At 29.5% G+C, this 16790-nt stretch overlaps 2 protein-coding genes across 8 annotated transcripts; both read left to right on the top strand.

Annotated features, from left to right (window-relative positions):
• The first annotated feature begins 441 nt into the window (after positions 1 to 441).
• On the top strand, positions 442 to 4643 carry LOC113378357 (nucleolar protein 14 homolog). The gene is made up of 9 exons (XM_026618895.1): positions 442 to 754; positions 821 to 1014; positions 1477 to 1577; positions 1683 to 1984; positions 2067 to 2310; positions 2420 to 3453; positions 3635 to 4141; positions 4288 to 4448; positions 4523 to 4643. The coding sequence occupies exons 1-9, from the start codon at positions 575 to 577 to the stop codon at positions 4611 to 4613; spliced, it is 2814 nt and encodes a 937-aa protein (XP_026474680.1). The 5' UTR covers positions 442 to 574; the 3' UTR covers positions 4614 to 4643.
• A 1630-nt stretch (positions 4644 to 6273) lies between these two features.
• Positions 6274 to 16402, top strand: LOC113378031. 7 transcript variants are annotated; one of them, XM_026618538.1, is made up of 5 exons: positions 6291 to 6335; positions 8121 to 8193; positions 14258 to 14385; positions 14653 to 15157; positions 15495 to 16402. In XM_026618538.1, the coding sequence occupies exons 4-5, from the start codon at positions 14875 to 14877 to the stop codon at positions 16232 to 16234; spliced, it is 1023 nt and encodes a 340-aa protein (XP_026474323.1). In that variant the 5' UTR covers positions 6291 to 6335; positions 8121 to 8193; positions 14258 to 14385; positions 14653 to 14874; the 3' UTR covers positions 16235 to 16402. The 7 variants fall into 7 exon arrangements, with proteins under 7 accessions (XP_026474324.1, XP_026474323.1, XP_026474322.1 ...); XM_026618537.1 differs by lacking the exon at positions 6291 to 6335 and adding an exon at positions 6350 to 6488; XM_026618533.1 differs by lacking the exon at positions 6291 to 6335 and adding an exon at positions 7798 to 7916.
• Positions 16403 to 16790: the final 388 nt, after the last annotated feature.

The raw sequence follows: 16790 nt of genomic DNA on the forward strand, positions 1-16790 counted from the left end.
GAATCGGTTCAGCTGTTTTTGCGAAAACATCGATTTACAGTAAAAAATCAGTTCACACACACAAATACTTTTTCCAAATTTGATCTCATTCGATTCATAATGGCTTGAAACGTCGAGAAAACATAAAATAAGCGAATAGAATTTTTTTTATGAAAACAAACTTCTCCTTCGGGAAGTTAAAAATTGAAAAGCATCGTGCAGACTAATTATCATCATAAATAATGAATAATAACTCAATTATAACTTAAAAATTATTTGAATTGATCTACTATTTACCAATATCTATTTCATTTATTTATTTTTTGGAATGCAACTTTGATTTGCGCGCGCTTCAACTAAGATTACCAATTTGTTTGCGCTGTCGTCGGTAAGTGGATCTGACATCCGCTGACATTCCTACTGACATCAGGCTGACATCTATGGTCAACTGACTGAAAATTGTTTTCAATTCACATGTTAGTTTTGGGGTTAGATTTTTTTATTAATATTGTTATTTTCTAGCAAGTATTTAAATGTAGCTGAAGAAACATATTACGATTTTTCATTATTACGCAAATTTATATTTCATAACAAGATGGTCAAAGTAAAAAACAAATCGAGCAAAGCAGATAACTTACGTGCTAAAAAGGTAGTGAAGAAGGTCCTAAACCCTTTTGAAGTGCACGTAAATAAAGAAAAAATACGAGTTCTCGGGCGAAAATCTAAAAATGACAAGGGCCTTCCGGGAATTGCCAGAGCAAAGGCTATTACTAAGGTTAAATTTACACCAGAATAAGTTAAAAAATAATTGTTCATGAATCTAACTTATATTAATATTTAGAGAAAAAATACATTGGGTCAGGAGTTCATTCGTCGCCATAAATCAAACAAATTTGTGGATCGAAGAATAGGTGAACGCAATGCAGCAATGACTGCTGAAGATCGAATCACTGCTCGCTTTACTGCTGAACAACAAAAACTCCATGGAAACAAGCATAGTATATACAATTTGGAAGATACATTGCTTACACATAAGTATGTAAATTAATGAAGTTTTTGGATTATTTTATTCAATTTAATGAATCATTTAAATGCTATCTTTTAAGTTTTTCACTTTGTACAGTAGCAATTCGATTGACTATAATTATGTAGTTTACAATCAAATTTAACAAATAGTTATGTCATTCAATATTACAGTCTATGAAATTGCTAATGTCAATTTAGTGTTTGTAGATTTGAGCCTGATAACTAATTTTGAACCCGACACACAAATTAATATTATTGAATCATGTCAGCATTTTGTTCAGATATTATAGTTCTAAAAATTCAGCTTAGTATTATAATATCATTTTTTCAAACATACATTGACTTATTTCAGTTATCTTATATGTATTACAACTGTTTGTATTTATTAGTCACATTTTGCTTGTAAAAAGATAAATAATTGTTACTTGCTATAGTCAAGATAGTGATTATAACATTTTTTTTGCATTTTAGTGGCCAAACCTTGCAAGAAATTGAAAAATTTGATGATCCTAGATCAGATGATGAATTTAGTGATGAAGAATCTGGTCGAAGGGGAACTGGCAGGCTCGAAGGTATGAAATTACATGTTTTTACACTAGCAATTCATTTAGGAGAAAGTTCATATAGTCTAATTTTAGATAGATAGATAAATAAATATGCAATTTTTTACCTTGCAGGAAACTTTGTAGCAGAGGCTCATTTCGGTGGTGGTTTATTTAGAAATACTGGTGAAGATGGAGGTAAATCTAGAAAAGATTTGATTGATCAATTAATTGTGGAATCCAAAAAAAGGAAATTAGAGAAACAGAAGGAAAGGGAAGCTACAATAGAGATGACAGAAAAATTAGATTCTGAGTGGAAAGATTTGCTACCATTAGTTAACCAGCATAAAGGTTCTAAATTACAAGATCCACCTGAAAAAAATAATGATGATTATGACATGGCTGTAAGACTATTAAAGTTCGAAGCTAGGGGAACGGTAAGAGCTGTAATCAAACTAAGCATTTTTTACAATTCTTGAACCTAAGTACTAATTAATGCGGATTAAATTTTTTTTTTAGCCAGCGGATAAGTTAAAAACAGAGGATGAAATTGCAAAAGAAGATAAAGAAAAATTAGAGCAGCTGGAACAAGATCGTTTAGCAAGAATGAATAGTGGTACAACTGAAAGAAGTACACAAAGCAAACATCGCTCTGCTGATGATTTGGATGATGGATTCTTCCTTGAGCCTGAATCAGATTTTACTCTTCAATATGATAAAGATGGCAATCTTATAAATGGTTCACGAATAGCAGAAGAAAGTGGTATGTATAAAGTTGTATACAATGTATTGTAAAGATGTATACAATGTATTATAAGGAAATTATACATATAAATTATAGTGTTTATTTATTTGCGATGTAATTTTTGTAGATAAAGTTGCTGAAGGGGTGAATAACTCAGATATGGAAAGCGATGAAGACAACGATGATAGTAGTGATGATGAAAGCGAGACAGATTCTTTGAATGATTTAAAAGCTGATGACTCTTCTGATGAAAACGAATCTCAAGTAGGAGAAATAAAAGAGAAGGATAAACATGAAATGGATGAAGAAGAAACAAATAGTGAAAATGATGACATCATGGAACAAGAAAGCCACAATTGTGAAAAAATGGACAAGGATAACAATAAATCCATAATAGACAATATTGTGAGTGAAGACGACAAGAATTCTGAGTGCCTTGTCTCTAAATTAGATTGTCAAAGTAGAAGTAAAGTATGTTTCAAACCCAATGATCAACCCAGAGTCGAGACTAAAGACTTAGGTGGCGAAGTGAATATAGTGAAAACACAAAGTATGGATGAAAATTCGAGAAAGATTAAGAATGATTTATTAAAGAGAAAAAAAATTATGGACGCAGCAGCCTCTGAATTGCCATACACATTCAAAATAGCTGAAAATTATGAAGAATTGGAACAACTATTAAGTAATCAATCACCAATCCATCAAGGAATAATAATTGAGCGTATGATCAAATGTAATCATCCAAGTCTATCTGAGGGCAACAAGGAAAAATTGGGAACCCTTTTAGCATATCTGCTGCAATATATAAATGATTTATTTTCGAATGTTGATGAATCAATAAAGAAAAACTTCTTCACTTTAGATCGATTGACACCATATATCTATGATTTGTGCCAAATGAATCCTGGAAATGCGTATACATGTTTTATGGAAGTCATTAAAGAGAAACAAAAAGATTTCAGGAAAAATAAAAGTTCCTATCCGGAATTGGATACACTTATATTTTTTAAACTTATATCTGTATTATTTCCCACATCAGATTTTAGGCATCAAATTGTTACACCTGCTTTAACATTCATGTCTCAAATATTGTCTAGATGCAAAGTGAAAAGCAAAAAGGATATTACTTCAGGACTTTTCGTGGTTACATTGTTATTAGAGGTAATATTTAGCTGAAATTATAATTGTAATTTGGTTTTAGTATTTGTTTTTTACATTCTAATACATACTTTTCCCGACTCAACTAAAAATAAAAGTAGTAATAATAAGTGGTATGTTTGGGTACGCTTTATTAATTTATCTTAATATATTGTGCATTAACAACAATTGTTTTAATTTTTAGTACACGGTCTTGTCAAAACGTTTCTTACCAGCAGCTTTGAACTTCATTGGTGGTATAATACATATGGCTGTGCCCAAAAAATCAATACAAATAGTAAAAGCTCTGCCGCCTTTTAAATCTCATGGATCTTTTAGTACTTTACTTGTTGTGGAAGAAATGATAGACAATACCTCTGAATTAGGTCAAGATACCAAACTCTCATCGATGGACTTTATTGATGGAGAAATTGATACAGATTTTAAAAAACGTGTATTTCATAATGCACTCAAGTTTTTAAATGAATTCTGTGATAATATAAGTAACTTAGAAGCTGCCGATGTGCTTTTTGAATATCACATGAGATTATTGCCACTTGTACATATCGAAAATTATCCTGAGACAATTAAGAAGCAGTATGAAAGCAGCACTAAATCCCTGAAAAAATGCCAAGAGCAGATGAAGGTGTATATGCAATTAGAAAAATCAAGGCCAAAGGCATTGAGGCTCTATGAACCAAATATTGAAAAGGTATATATAAACAGTGTACATATTATTTATTATTATTATATATTATCAGCCATGGTATTTATATTAATAGATAATATCTTATTTTCATCTAAAAATTAGTTTTGTACCTTAAATATGCTTACAATTTCTATTATATGCATCAATAGATAATTTATGATGGAAAGAGACATAGGCCAATGTCTAAAGAGAAGGCAGAACATGAAAAATTATTGCATAAATACAAAAAAGAAATGAAAGGTGCTTTAAGAGAAATAAGACGAGATAAATCATACATAGCAAATATGCATATCAAGAAACAAATGGCAAGGTAAGTCAATTAAAATTTATAATTTTTATTACATAAGATGCACAATACTTTATTAATTTATTTTTCTTTTAAAGTGATATGGAGCGTAAGGAGAAAGTTAAACGAATATATGCAGAAGCAGCTTTGCAGCAAGGAGAATTGAATGCTTTAAAAAGAAAGAAATGATTTTTTTAAAGAATGACTTACAAATTTGACCCTTGATCGCAATTAACAGTAAAATGAATACATTAATATTATGTTCAGTATTTATTGTTACATATTTTATACAAATTAATAATATTCATATATACATATATATATATTATGCTCGAGTTTATTTAATTTAATGTTAAGAGAAAAAAAATAGGTTTACATTAATTTGCGTTCAATTTATAAAAGGGAAAGCTACTTGATATCTGTTTTGATTTAATCTCTAATTGTCCCGTGATACCTTAGCATTTGAGTAATGTTTATTACAATTTGTTTGGGAAAAAATTATGGGTAACTCACATTAGAATCAAACATTAAATCGCAATACATATATCCAAAAAAATGTCAAATGAATACATACATCATATACTTCTGTGTACTAAACATTAAGTTTTAGTTGACATTCACACTAAATAAATTTTGTTTGTAACCTATTTGGCAAATTACAAAACAAGTTAAGATATAAGTAAAATTTATATATAGGTATAGTAAATGCTAACATCTACACTTCTAGTTGGAAGAATTCATAGCGTTAACAATGTTGTAGAAGCAGACGATTTGAAGAAGACATTGGAAATATTTAAAAAAATATATATACACCTAAGTCTGTTTTTACACGGTTTTGATATAACACGGTTTGAAAATTGAACATTTTTAATTTTTTTATACGATTTTATTCCATTTAGCACGATTTGAAATTTTATGTACTTAATTTTTTTTGTCAAATTTAATTTTTGCGAATATCACAAAAAAGTATTTATGAAAGAAAAAAGTCTGAAACAAACGATAGTATCGATAGTTTGCGAACATTAGCTTAAAAATTTAAGTGAATTCCCCTTTAGTGCGTGCAAACAATTTTTACTGGTCAAAGCAAATGTGAATAGCACTCATTTAGAGGAATACCCTAAAAATTCTTGCTTTTCACTAATTTCAATAGGTTTTAGAGATTAGGAACAAATCACCCATTTTTGTATAAGATCAATGTCTTTTTTTGCACGTTTTTTTTTTACACGGATTCTTCTGGAACCAATCTCCGTGTAAAAACAGACTTAGGTGTATATATATGTGTATATATATATATATATATATATATATATAATATATATATATATATATATATATATATAAATTTATTACCTTCAATTTATAAGTATCATTAGGTCCTACTAAATTCTTGATAGACGTTGCTTTGTAATATATATTTTGACATCTGAAGAGAAGTTTTTTAACGTTTACTTATTACTGTAACGGAAAAACACATTATATGTCAACATAACCTGAATCGGACACATCATGGCCAACGTTAAGGCTTGCAACCAACTGCATAAAGTACAGTTTGCATTAAGTATTGCATTTGATTTGTTTTACAGAAATTAGTCGATATATTAATTCATTACATAGTATTCGATGTTTTAATATTAGGGTATATGTTGTCAACATCTACTTCATGCTTTTGCAAAAGTCTGTTTGATATTTTAACTATTCTTTATATGAATTAATCTAACTTATCTATATAAAACGGCTGTCTTACTCACGTCGAAAAACTTAATTATAATATTTACTGAAGACATTTTCAAGGCTACTAACAACGCCATCCATTCATTGTTGAGATAATTTCAGTTTATAAATAATTTGCGTGTTTAAAATAATTCACTAAATGTAAGTCATGCATAGGTGAGGAGCATACCGAATTACTAGGTACATTGCAATTTCAAAAACTGAGATATTTTATTACAAGTATGTGAACTTGCTACTTTTCAATAAATGGATGAGATAAATCTATAAAATGCTGTTATGCTAAAGCTTTTCAAGTTTTCTCAAACCTCGTGCAACGTTTTCACATTTCTAATCGTAAGTTTTTTTTTTCATGCTGGTTTTCGGTATTTAGATATTATTGTTTTTAATATTTAGTCGATCTATTTAACTCCCGTGGTGAATAGTAATTGTAAAAAAATCGAGAATGAAAATATTTGCATATCTTTACGTTTCAAATGTTTCTGAAAATTTTGCATACCTTAAAAAATGTATGTATGTAAGTATGTGTGTGTATGTATGTATGTATGTATGTATTTATATGCGTATACAATTTTCGACGACATATTTCGACGACGACGGGCATACCTACAATTCAAGAACATATAACAATGGTTGCTATTAATTATAAGAATAGAATTGACGTCCATCCTAACCAATTAGCAAGTCATTTATATCAGGAAGGCCAGCCGACCAGGCTCAAAAGAAAAATAGCTGGAGATCTAATATAGTTTATTTATAGTTTTTTTTTCTTTAGTTTTTTTTTTCTATTAGCTCTAGTAAATACGCCACTGGGGGTATCTACTAATTTGTAGGCAATTAATTGTGAACAACTTGTCAGCATTCTCTGCTAAATGTAATTATTTTTATAGATTGCAGAATAAAAATAAAATTTAAAAAAAATTCGAGACAACGGATCAACCGATTTGAATGATTCAAAAAACATTTTATATTATTTGATGAAATGAAGAACTGATTAAATTTTTGGGGAGATAGGTCCAACGGTTTCGAAAATACCGAAAAAGTTAAAAACATATTTGGTGGTCAAAATGATCATTAGACTTATGCACATTGAATTACCAGAGATTTTATAGAGATTTCAATAATAAGTACAAATTCACATTTTTATGGGTTCCGTACTAATGTTTCTGCGTTAGACTGCGGCGCGGCACTTACGCGCTTCGATATTTCGTCTCTAAAACAGCTACGCAGCGTGATTTCTTCGAAGAAAAAATCAGGATTTTCAACAAAATTCAAAATACAAAAAAAAAAAAATTAAATGAGTCATCTCAAAATTCTCAAGAATCAAATTTTTAATATTTGTTAAAATTTTTTAAAAATGTTTATTTTCGGTACATTTACTTCACTAGTTTTATTTTTTTTCTGTAAAACACTCACATTTCTTTGTCGTTTATATTTTCAATAACCTCTGTAATAAATTTTACTGTTATAATATTTTGATAATAATATTATTGAGTATGCATATACATGATATGCATATTATTCTGGTATTTGATTCGGAATTCTGCACCGAGTTTTAAAATATTTGCAATATTTTTAAATGTTACGTATTTTTTCAAATGAAAGAAAAAAGAACTATGTGTATTAATAATGTGATTTTCATTAACGCGACACGCTACATTACTTAGATATAGTTTTATACAGATAATTATTTAATTATTAGTGTAAAATGTAAATGAATTGTTCATTGTTCGGATGATAGTGAATGAATAACAATATTATTGGGTATTATTGAAATATGTGTTATTTGTTTGAAATTATATATGGCTTACGCATGCTTTTCATTTTCTGCAATTCAATGACACTCTGTTAGCATACATCTTTGAGTAACAATCATTCATAAAGACAAAATTTATAATTTTTGTGTTTCATTCCAAAAAGTCTATATTTATATAATATTATGAAAATTATTTGTTTTACTTGTTGTAGAACTAAACTAAAGAAAAGGAACAAGGTGGCCAAGACATTACACTGGATGCACTTTTTCGCAAAAAACTCATAGGTATAATATGCATACACACACACACACACATATATATATATATATATATATATATATATATATATATTAAACAAATCTGAGTGCTGTTTTGTTCATATTAAACAATTAATATTCGTTCCACTCATATCATAAAATTCTATATATATATATATATATATATATATATATATTATATAAAGTATTTATCAACTAGCTGTTAGTGGAATTCTGTCTTAAGGCAATTAAGGCATTGTGCCTTAAGGCAAATTGCTGGAACTTCCCGTACCAAAAATTATTATTTTTTTAAAAACGATTAACATTTTTGAAAAAAATTTACTTCAAAAAAATAAGATTTTTGGCAAACAATTAGACAAAAAATTACTTTTTTTTAAAAAAAATATATATATTTTAATTTTTTTTTATTTATTTATTTTTTTTTTTGATAAAAAATGTTTTCTTTATTTTGACATATTTTGAAAGATCTAAACTTGTTTTCGAAGCAATCGTACTACTTTAACTGCATAAAGACGAAATATCAAACCGCGTAAGCGTCGCGTCGACGTCTAACGCGTAAACATTGGTACGGAACCCATAGGAATGTAAACCAAAATTATACTTATTGTTAAAATCTCTATAAAATATCTGATAATTTGATGTGCATATGTCTAATGATCATTTTTGACCGCCAAATGGCATTGTTTTTTACTTTTTTCATTAGATCTCCGAAACCGCTAGACCTGTCTTTATGAAAATTTGATCGGTACTTCACCTTGTCAATACAAGTAAAATGTTTTTTGAATTATTAAAATCGGACGCTCCGTTCTCTTAAAAACTGAGTTACCGTTTTCGGCACTTTTTGCCCCGTATCTTCGGAACGGCTAGACCTGACTTCGCCAAAAACTAATCAGCACGTCTCCTTATCAATACGAATCGAATGTTTTTTGAATTATTCAAATCGGTTGATCGGTGTTCCCGAAATCGTCGACGAAAATTTGTATCCGCACATACATACACACACGCACACACACACACACACACACACACACACACATACATCCATTTTTTCTAAGGTATGCCAAAATATTCAGAAACCTTTGAAACGTCGAGAAATGCAAAAATTTTCATTTTCGATTTTTTTGCGATTACTATAACTTGCCCTACGGGAAGTTAATAAAATATTAAATTGGTTTAATATTGGTTTTGAATTTCGAAATACATACGTATAAACAAACATACGCCTGTGTATGTGTGTATTAAAATTCTAATATAGATGTTTATTATTATTATTATTATTATTTTATTAGCCTCGCTACATTATTCTATACAATCATATATTTTATACATTCTTCATTTTCATATTATCTTCTTCTTCATATAATCCTATTCTTCTATACTTCTTAACTTATCTGCATTCTTCTTTCGTCTTCTTTACTATCTTCTCATTTCTTCTTCTAAACACTTCTTATTTCTTCTACTATACTTCTCATTTCATCTAAGTATTTTCTAAAAGCAAATTTTCACAAATCAATGATTTTTATAATTGAATCAGTTTCCATAGGACTTTAACGGTTTAGTATGTTCATTAGGACCAAGTACTCTATCACTATACCAAGTAAATCGTCTAATTTTAATTTTAACAAACGTCAAAAAAACTCAGTGGCGTACCTACGGGGGGCCGTGGGGTGGTCCGCCCCGGGCGAAACTTATTTTGGGGCGGCATTTTTTAGTTTATTTATACATAGTTGTAAAAAGCAACTTATTCATTTCATATTTATTAACTTCCGTAGGGTAAGTTATAGTAATGGACCGAAAATCGAAAATGAAAATTTTTAAATTTCTTCACGTTTTGAAGGTTTCTGAACATTTTGCAATACCTCAGAAAAAATGGAAGTGAGTGTGTTTTGTGCGTCCGCATTTTTTCGTTCACGTTTTCGGGCGCCCCGATCAACCGATTTGATGACACAACCAAAGGGTACAGAAAATAGAAATCGAGTTTTTGAGAGAATAGAACATTCGATTTGATTGATGCAAAAAACTTCAATTTGTAATGATGAGGAGAAGTGGTGATTAGTTTTTGGCAAAGGCAGATCCAATCGTTTCGGAGATACCAAGCAAAATGTGCAAAGAATAACTGTTTTTGAGAGAACTAAGCATCTTATTTGAATAATTCAAAAAACTTTCTACGTGGAGATTTATTTGAATTCTGCCTAAAGTTCAAATGCTCACTATATACTTGAAATAAATAATTTTAACTTTTTTTATATATTTCTACTAAATATTAGACAATGTCCTTCATTTTATTGATTGATTGAATTTTGTTTATTTACTTTTCTGTAAACATATATAAGTTACAGTAATTATAATTATATATTTGAAAATTTTGCTCGAATATATCATTACGGTACGGGAAGTTCCAGCAATTTGCCTTAAGTTACAATGCCATACACCACTAGTTTTCTTTCTTGAATTATAAATAATCATTATGATTGTTATTATTGTCAATATTTGATTTATATAAATTATGATTAACCATATGATTTAGAATTTTATTCCTCGGTGTATATAAATGTTTATTAGTGTAAATTTTGAATTCTAATTTAAGAACAGGTTAATAATTTTATTTTATTGTATTCATTAAAATTCGTTGAATTCGTATAAGCATCTTTACGATTTTGTTCAGCGATTTTTCCTATTTTTTCATATCATCTTATAAATGTCATTTCTTTTGAAAAGTTCATATGATTACTTTGAAGTGACATATCAATATTTTTTTAAATCATCAATTTTTCTTTTGAAAATCAGGGCTGGCGGAAGGCGGTTTGCTAGGTCTGCAAAGCCTTAGGGCATTATATAAATATGTGCGTATAAATATGTCTAAAAAAATTGTAAAAAACTCTGTGTATTAATTAATATTGATTAAATAATGTAATAATTTATTAACGTTCCATAGGGAAAGCTATATATATAGTAATCGCATAAATATCGAAAGTGAAATTTTTTATATATCTTTACGTTTCAGATAGTTTCAAGAGGTTTCTAAATTTTGGCATACCTTAGAAAAAATGGATGTGTGCGTGTGTTTAGATACAAACTTTCGTCGCTGATTGTAGGAACACGCATCAACCTATTTCAACAAAACATTCGATTCGTACTGACAAAACGTGCTAATTAGTTTTTGGCAAAAGCGGGTCCAGCCGTTTCAAAGACACGGGGCAAAAAAGCCAAAAATTGTAATTTAGTTCTTGAGAGAACGAAGCGTCCGTTTTAAATAATTCAAAAAACATTTTATACGTATTAACTAAACGAAGAACTGTTTTTGGGATGACAGGTCTAGAGATCTAGCAATTACAGAGAATCATTAAGAAAAAGTAAAAAAATAACATTTGGCGGCCCAAAATGATCATTAGACAAAATGATCATTAGAATATGAACAAATTTAATTTACATTTCTATGGGTTCCGTATCAATGCCTATCCGTTTCGCTTCGATATTTCGTCTCCAAAACAGCTGCGCAGCGCGATTGAGTTGCAAAAAAGTTAAAAATGTTCAAAAAAATTCAAAATATAAAAAACATTTTTTTCAAAAAAAGCCATTTTTTCAAAATTTTCGAAATTTTCAAAAATATATTTTTTCAGATTTCGGCAATCTGGAGATCGCCCCGGGCGGCAAAAGTTCTAGGTACGCCACTGAAAAAACTACTCATTTTCTCAAACTTTAATGAATTTTTAAAGTTAAACTAATTGTCGCAAGGCCGTAATATTTCAGTAAGTTCTATAAGACCATGATATATATATCGCCAAAAAAAGTTCCATAAAAATCGGTTTATATTTTTTTCAACAGTTAATTACAAGGTAGACTTGGTAGATTTTCACAAAATTACTATTACTTTTAAAACTAATTAGTATCATTCCCGACTAATATCTTTCGAACAGTTTTTGATTTTTTAAAATCGATTCGACGAAAAGTTTAAAACTTTTTTTTTAATTACAAAGAACGGCTCGGCAGACCGTCTCACAAAACTGACAAACGATAATCCTCATTGAGATACATCAAATGGTTTTTAAATTTCTGAAATCGGTTCAGGCGTTTTTGAGAAAACGTTGTTCAAAGGTCATCAATTTTTGCAAACTTTGACAAATTTTTAAAGTTAAACGAGTTGTCGTAGGGCCGTAATATTTTAGTATGATCTATAAGTCTATGGTATCTACCGTCAAAAAATAATCACAAAAATCGTCGAAAAAAAAATTAAACACTTTATTACAAGAAAACGGCTCAGCCGATCTTTACCAAAAACTAATCAGCAGGATTCCCAACCAATATCTTTCGAACGGTTTTTGAATTTTCAAAATTGCAGGATAAAACGTGGCTAAACGATTCAGAATTGCAGGCTATAACATGGACAAATTTTTTTTCACTTTTCTGCTATTCATAAAGAAACGGCTTGGTCGATCGTTGCACAAAACTGATAAACGCTAATCCTCATCGAGATATATCGAATGGCTTTTAAATTTTTGAAATCGGTCCAGCCGTTTTTGAGAAAACGTCGAATTACGGCAAAAAATCTGTTCACACACACACATACTTTTTCCAAATTTGGCCTCATTCAATTCAGAATGGCTTGAAACGTTGAGAAAACATAAAATTAGCGACTCGGATTTTTTTATGAAAACATAAACTCTTTCGGGAAGTTAATAAAAACAAAACAAATGATTTTATCTAAAGCTTAATTAGAATGATCAGTTGTATAAATTGTCTATCTGAAAATACTGTTAAATTGCGCTGCAAGAATTATTATTATTGATTATAAATAAGTATTTGTAATTGAAAGACGTAAAATAATGAGCAATTAGAACAGAGTTGGGAACATATTAAATTCCAGCGTATCTATTTTTATCTGAATTTTCTTATAAAGATCATTTATGCTGTCCACCATAAGTAATAACTAGTTGGTATTGGAATTTTGCCTTGAGGCAAGTTACATGAACTTCCCGATATGTGTAAATAAATGACTTAATCAATAGTGATTAAAAGTATGCCGAGTGGATTTGTTACATGTAATTGAAAACGAACGAAGACGTTAACCCGCAGTATTTTCTAAAAGCTAATTTTCAAAAATCAACAATTTTTATAATTTCATAAAACTTTAATAGTTTAGTATGTTCATTAAGACCAAGTACTCTAGCTTTATACCAAGTAAATCGTCTAATTTTAATTTTAACAAACGTCAAAAAAACTAATCATTTTCTTAAGCTTTGATGAATTTTTAAAATTAAACTACTTGTCGCAAAGCATTAATATTTTAGTAAGTTCTACAAGACCATGATATATATCGCCAACAAAAGTTCTATAAAAATTGTCTTAATTTTTTTTTTCAGCAGTTAATTACAAGAAAACGGATCGGTAGATTTTCACTTAAAACTTATCAGTATCATTCCCAACTAATATCTTTCGAAAAGTTTTTGATTTTTTTAAATCGATTCGGTAGTAGGAGCTTAAATGTGATCGAAAAGTATAACACTTCTTTGCCAAATTACAAAGAAAAACGTCGAAATTTTTTTTTTTTAACACTTTATTACAAGAAAACGGCCCGGTCGATCTTTATCAAAAACTAATCAGGTCGATTCCCAACCAATATCTTTCAAACGATTTTTGAATTTTCAAAATCGAATCATAATTGCCGGCTAAAACGTAGACGAGAAATTTTTCACTTTTCTGCTATTTACGAAGAAACGGTTAGGCCGATCGTCGCACAAAATTGAAAAACGCTACGCCTCATCGAGATTCATCGAATCGCTTCTAAATTTTTGAAATCGGTGCAGCCATTTTTAAGAAAACGTCGATTTACGGCAAAAACTCTGTTCACGCACACGCACACATACACACATACTTTTTCCAAATTTGGTCTCATTCGATTCAGAATGGCTTGAAACGTCGAGAAAACATAAAATTAGCGATTCGGATTTTTTGATGAAAACATAAACTTCTCCTTCGGGAAGTTAATAATGTCATAATTGCAGGTTCACAGATTATTACATTTACACAAATAATTGGCAAAATATTATATTTGTTATTGAATATTTTGTAGATGTCACCTATACATGATTCGGCTTGTATTGCTTTAAAAATAATTCTGCTTAACTGTTTAGTTCATTTGCAGTATACGTAAACCAAAACAATAATAACTGTGAATCAACAAGGCATGGAGGGAGATATGTAAGTTATAGTACGTAGCGATAAAGTTCTAATATTTTATACGATTATTATGAAAATATTTATATTGAAACACAAAAACAAATGTGAGTATTCGGCTTGCCGATAATCGCTAAGCATAATTTCTTGGAACGTTCAGTTCAGTTGTTGGTTTAATAGTCAACTGACATAATGGTCAGTATATTTAAATGTTTCACAACTTTTTACAAAACACTTGTATAATATACATTTTAAAATTGTAAAAAAATCAATATTTTTTTTTATTTTCAGGATTCCTTGGCCCAACAAAACAGAGAGAAAACCAGTCGTAAAAAAGTCACTTTTAGTGATTTGAATTATATAATATGTGACAGTGTTGGTGATACCCAAGATGATATAACTACAAATAACTTTTTGTCACCCAAAGTAATTGAACCAGCCAAGATTTGCAGCCTGCAATGCACGGAAAATAACAGGGAAATCTGCAAATTTGAAACTGATTCTGATATAGACATGGAATCAGCAACAGCAAATTTTTCTGAAGAGCCAAAACTTCATGATTGTCAAATGAAGCCGACAAAGTATCTTATTATCAGAGCAGACACCAAAGAAAAAGAGGACACTGCTGTAGGAAATAAAAAATCGTCTGTCTATATGAAAAAAACAACAAATATTCGCAGGAGTCCATTTGTAAGTCGATTTTTTCCACAACATGGAAAACCGAATATTTCAGAAGGGAATCAAAGTAGGGGTTCGAAGTACTGGGTTAATCGAGAAATTCATCATGAAGCATCAGGTAATATTTATATCAAATTAAAACTAATGCTCTAAAATCAATATTTTGTTATATTTTTCATGCGCTATTGGTTTCTTATGAAACTATCATTGAGATTTTATTAGCATTATTCGCAACTTTGATGTGTAGTTTTGTAATGCATATCTAATTATTTACGTCTTGGAATTTAAATTGCAAAGCACAAATATCAGTAAAATTGTTGGAACATTTTATTATTATCATTATCAACACGTTTTCGATGTTGTTTTATTAAACTTATATAGAATAATATTATGTTTTATTATAAATTAAATAGAGAAAATTATGCTAATTATACTAATTCTTTTTTTATAATTAGATTTGTTATTTGAATCAATGGATGGTGACAATGTCTATCATGGTCAGAAGAAAGATACACCAGCTTCGATGTTTGAAGGTCAGAAGAAATCAGTATCGATACTGTCAGCTTTATCTACCCTGAAACCCAGTTGCGTGGGAGATGTATCATCAGAGGATTCAGAGTGCGAACTCCCGATCAATTCATGGGCAGATGTAGTAAACGCCCTAAAGTTGACGATGCACTCTTCTTCAAAAGAAAAAGGTGTCAATTTCAACGCTTGCTCATCAAATGCGATCAGAGAGGATAAACCCGATACGACAAATTTAAGATCCTTAGATTGGCACTCAAAAATGACTGATGAGGATGAGGATGATGATGATAATGAGAACTTTTGCCTCCAATCTCGCATGTATGCAAGCCAAGACTTAAACATTGACACTTTAGTTTCATCTTCATGTAACTTCTCGCCCAGCTCTAGTTCCAGAGCCGATGAAAACAATACTGAATCCTTGAAGAGAAAGAGAGTCCACTTCAAGTTGCCTCCAGAAATTATTTTTAGCACTGATAGTAATAAAAATACGCAAAGAATTACACGTAATTTTATAAAACAAGGTGGAAATAGACACCCAAAGCGGTTCAAAGGTTCATGGTTGCCAACTACACGACGTCCGCAATGTGGTTTGCGTGCAATTGATAAACCGCGCTATAATACTTATGACACTGATACGGAAACAGAAACTGAGGAATCTGATGATTAGTGAATTTTATCCATTACTTTTTTTAAAGATATTTTAATTAATAAGATAACAAGAATCTATATTATATATTCCTGTATTTTTGTTGGGTCAAATTACTAAATGGCTCAGGTAATTTTTAAATATGTTTTTAATTAATTCTAATACTATATTTAATGATCTAATACTATATTTAACACTAAGACCATATAAATTTATTGATAAACGCTATAAAATTTTTGGTGCCGACTATTTCAACTATTAAAAATATGCAAATAAATAGAAAATTATGAAAATTTATTTTAATGGATTCCAGCTGTACCCAAGAGTATCAGTACTGTTATAATTAATATAATTAGAGTTAAATACTAGAGTAAAAATAACAGAGATTACTATAAATATAAATATAAATATCATTGTAAAGTTCATAGTTTTTGTACGAATGTTTCTTATAATACATATATTAACAAATGAAAATGTTTATACTCATCATCATCATTTGACAATTTTTTTTTAAAAAGTAATGCATGTTTGACTAAAATTTGAAATTTGGTCGACTTTTTCTCAAAAACGACTGCGA

This window comes from Ctenocephalides felis, unplaced genomic scaffold (genome assembly GCF_003426905.1).
Source record: "Ctenocephalides felis isolate EL2017-DRISC unplaced genomic scaffold, ASM342690v1 CF-g0.4_SCAFFOLD_01886, whole genome shotgun sequence".
NCBI lineage: Eukaryota > Metazoa > Arthropoda > Insecta > Siphonaptera > Pulicidae > Ctenocephalides > Ctenocephalides felis.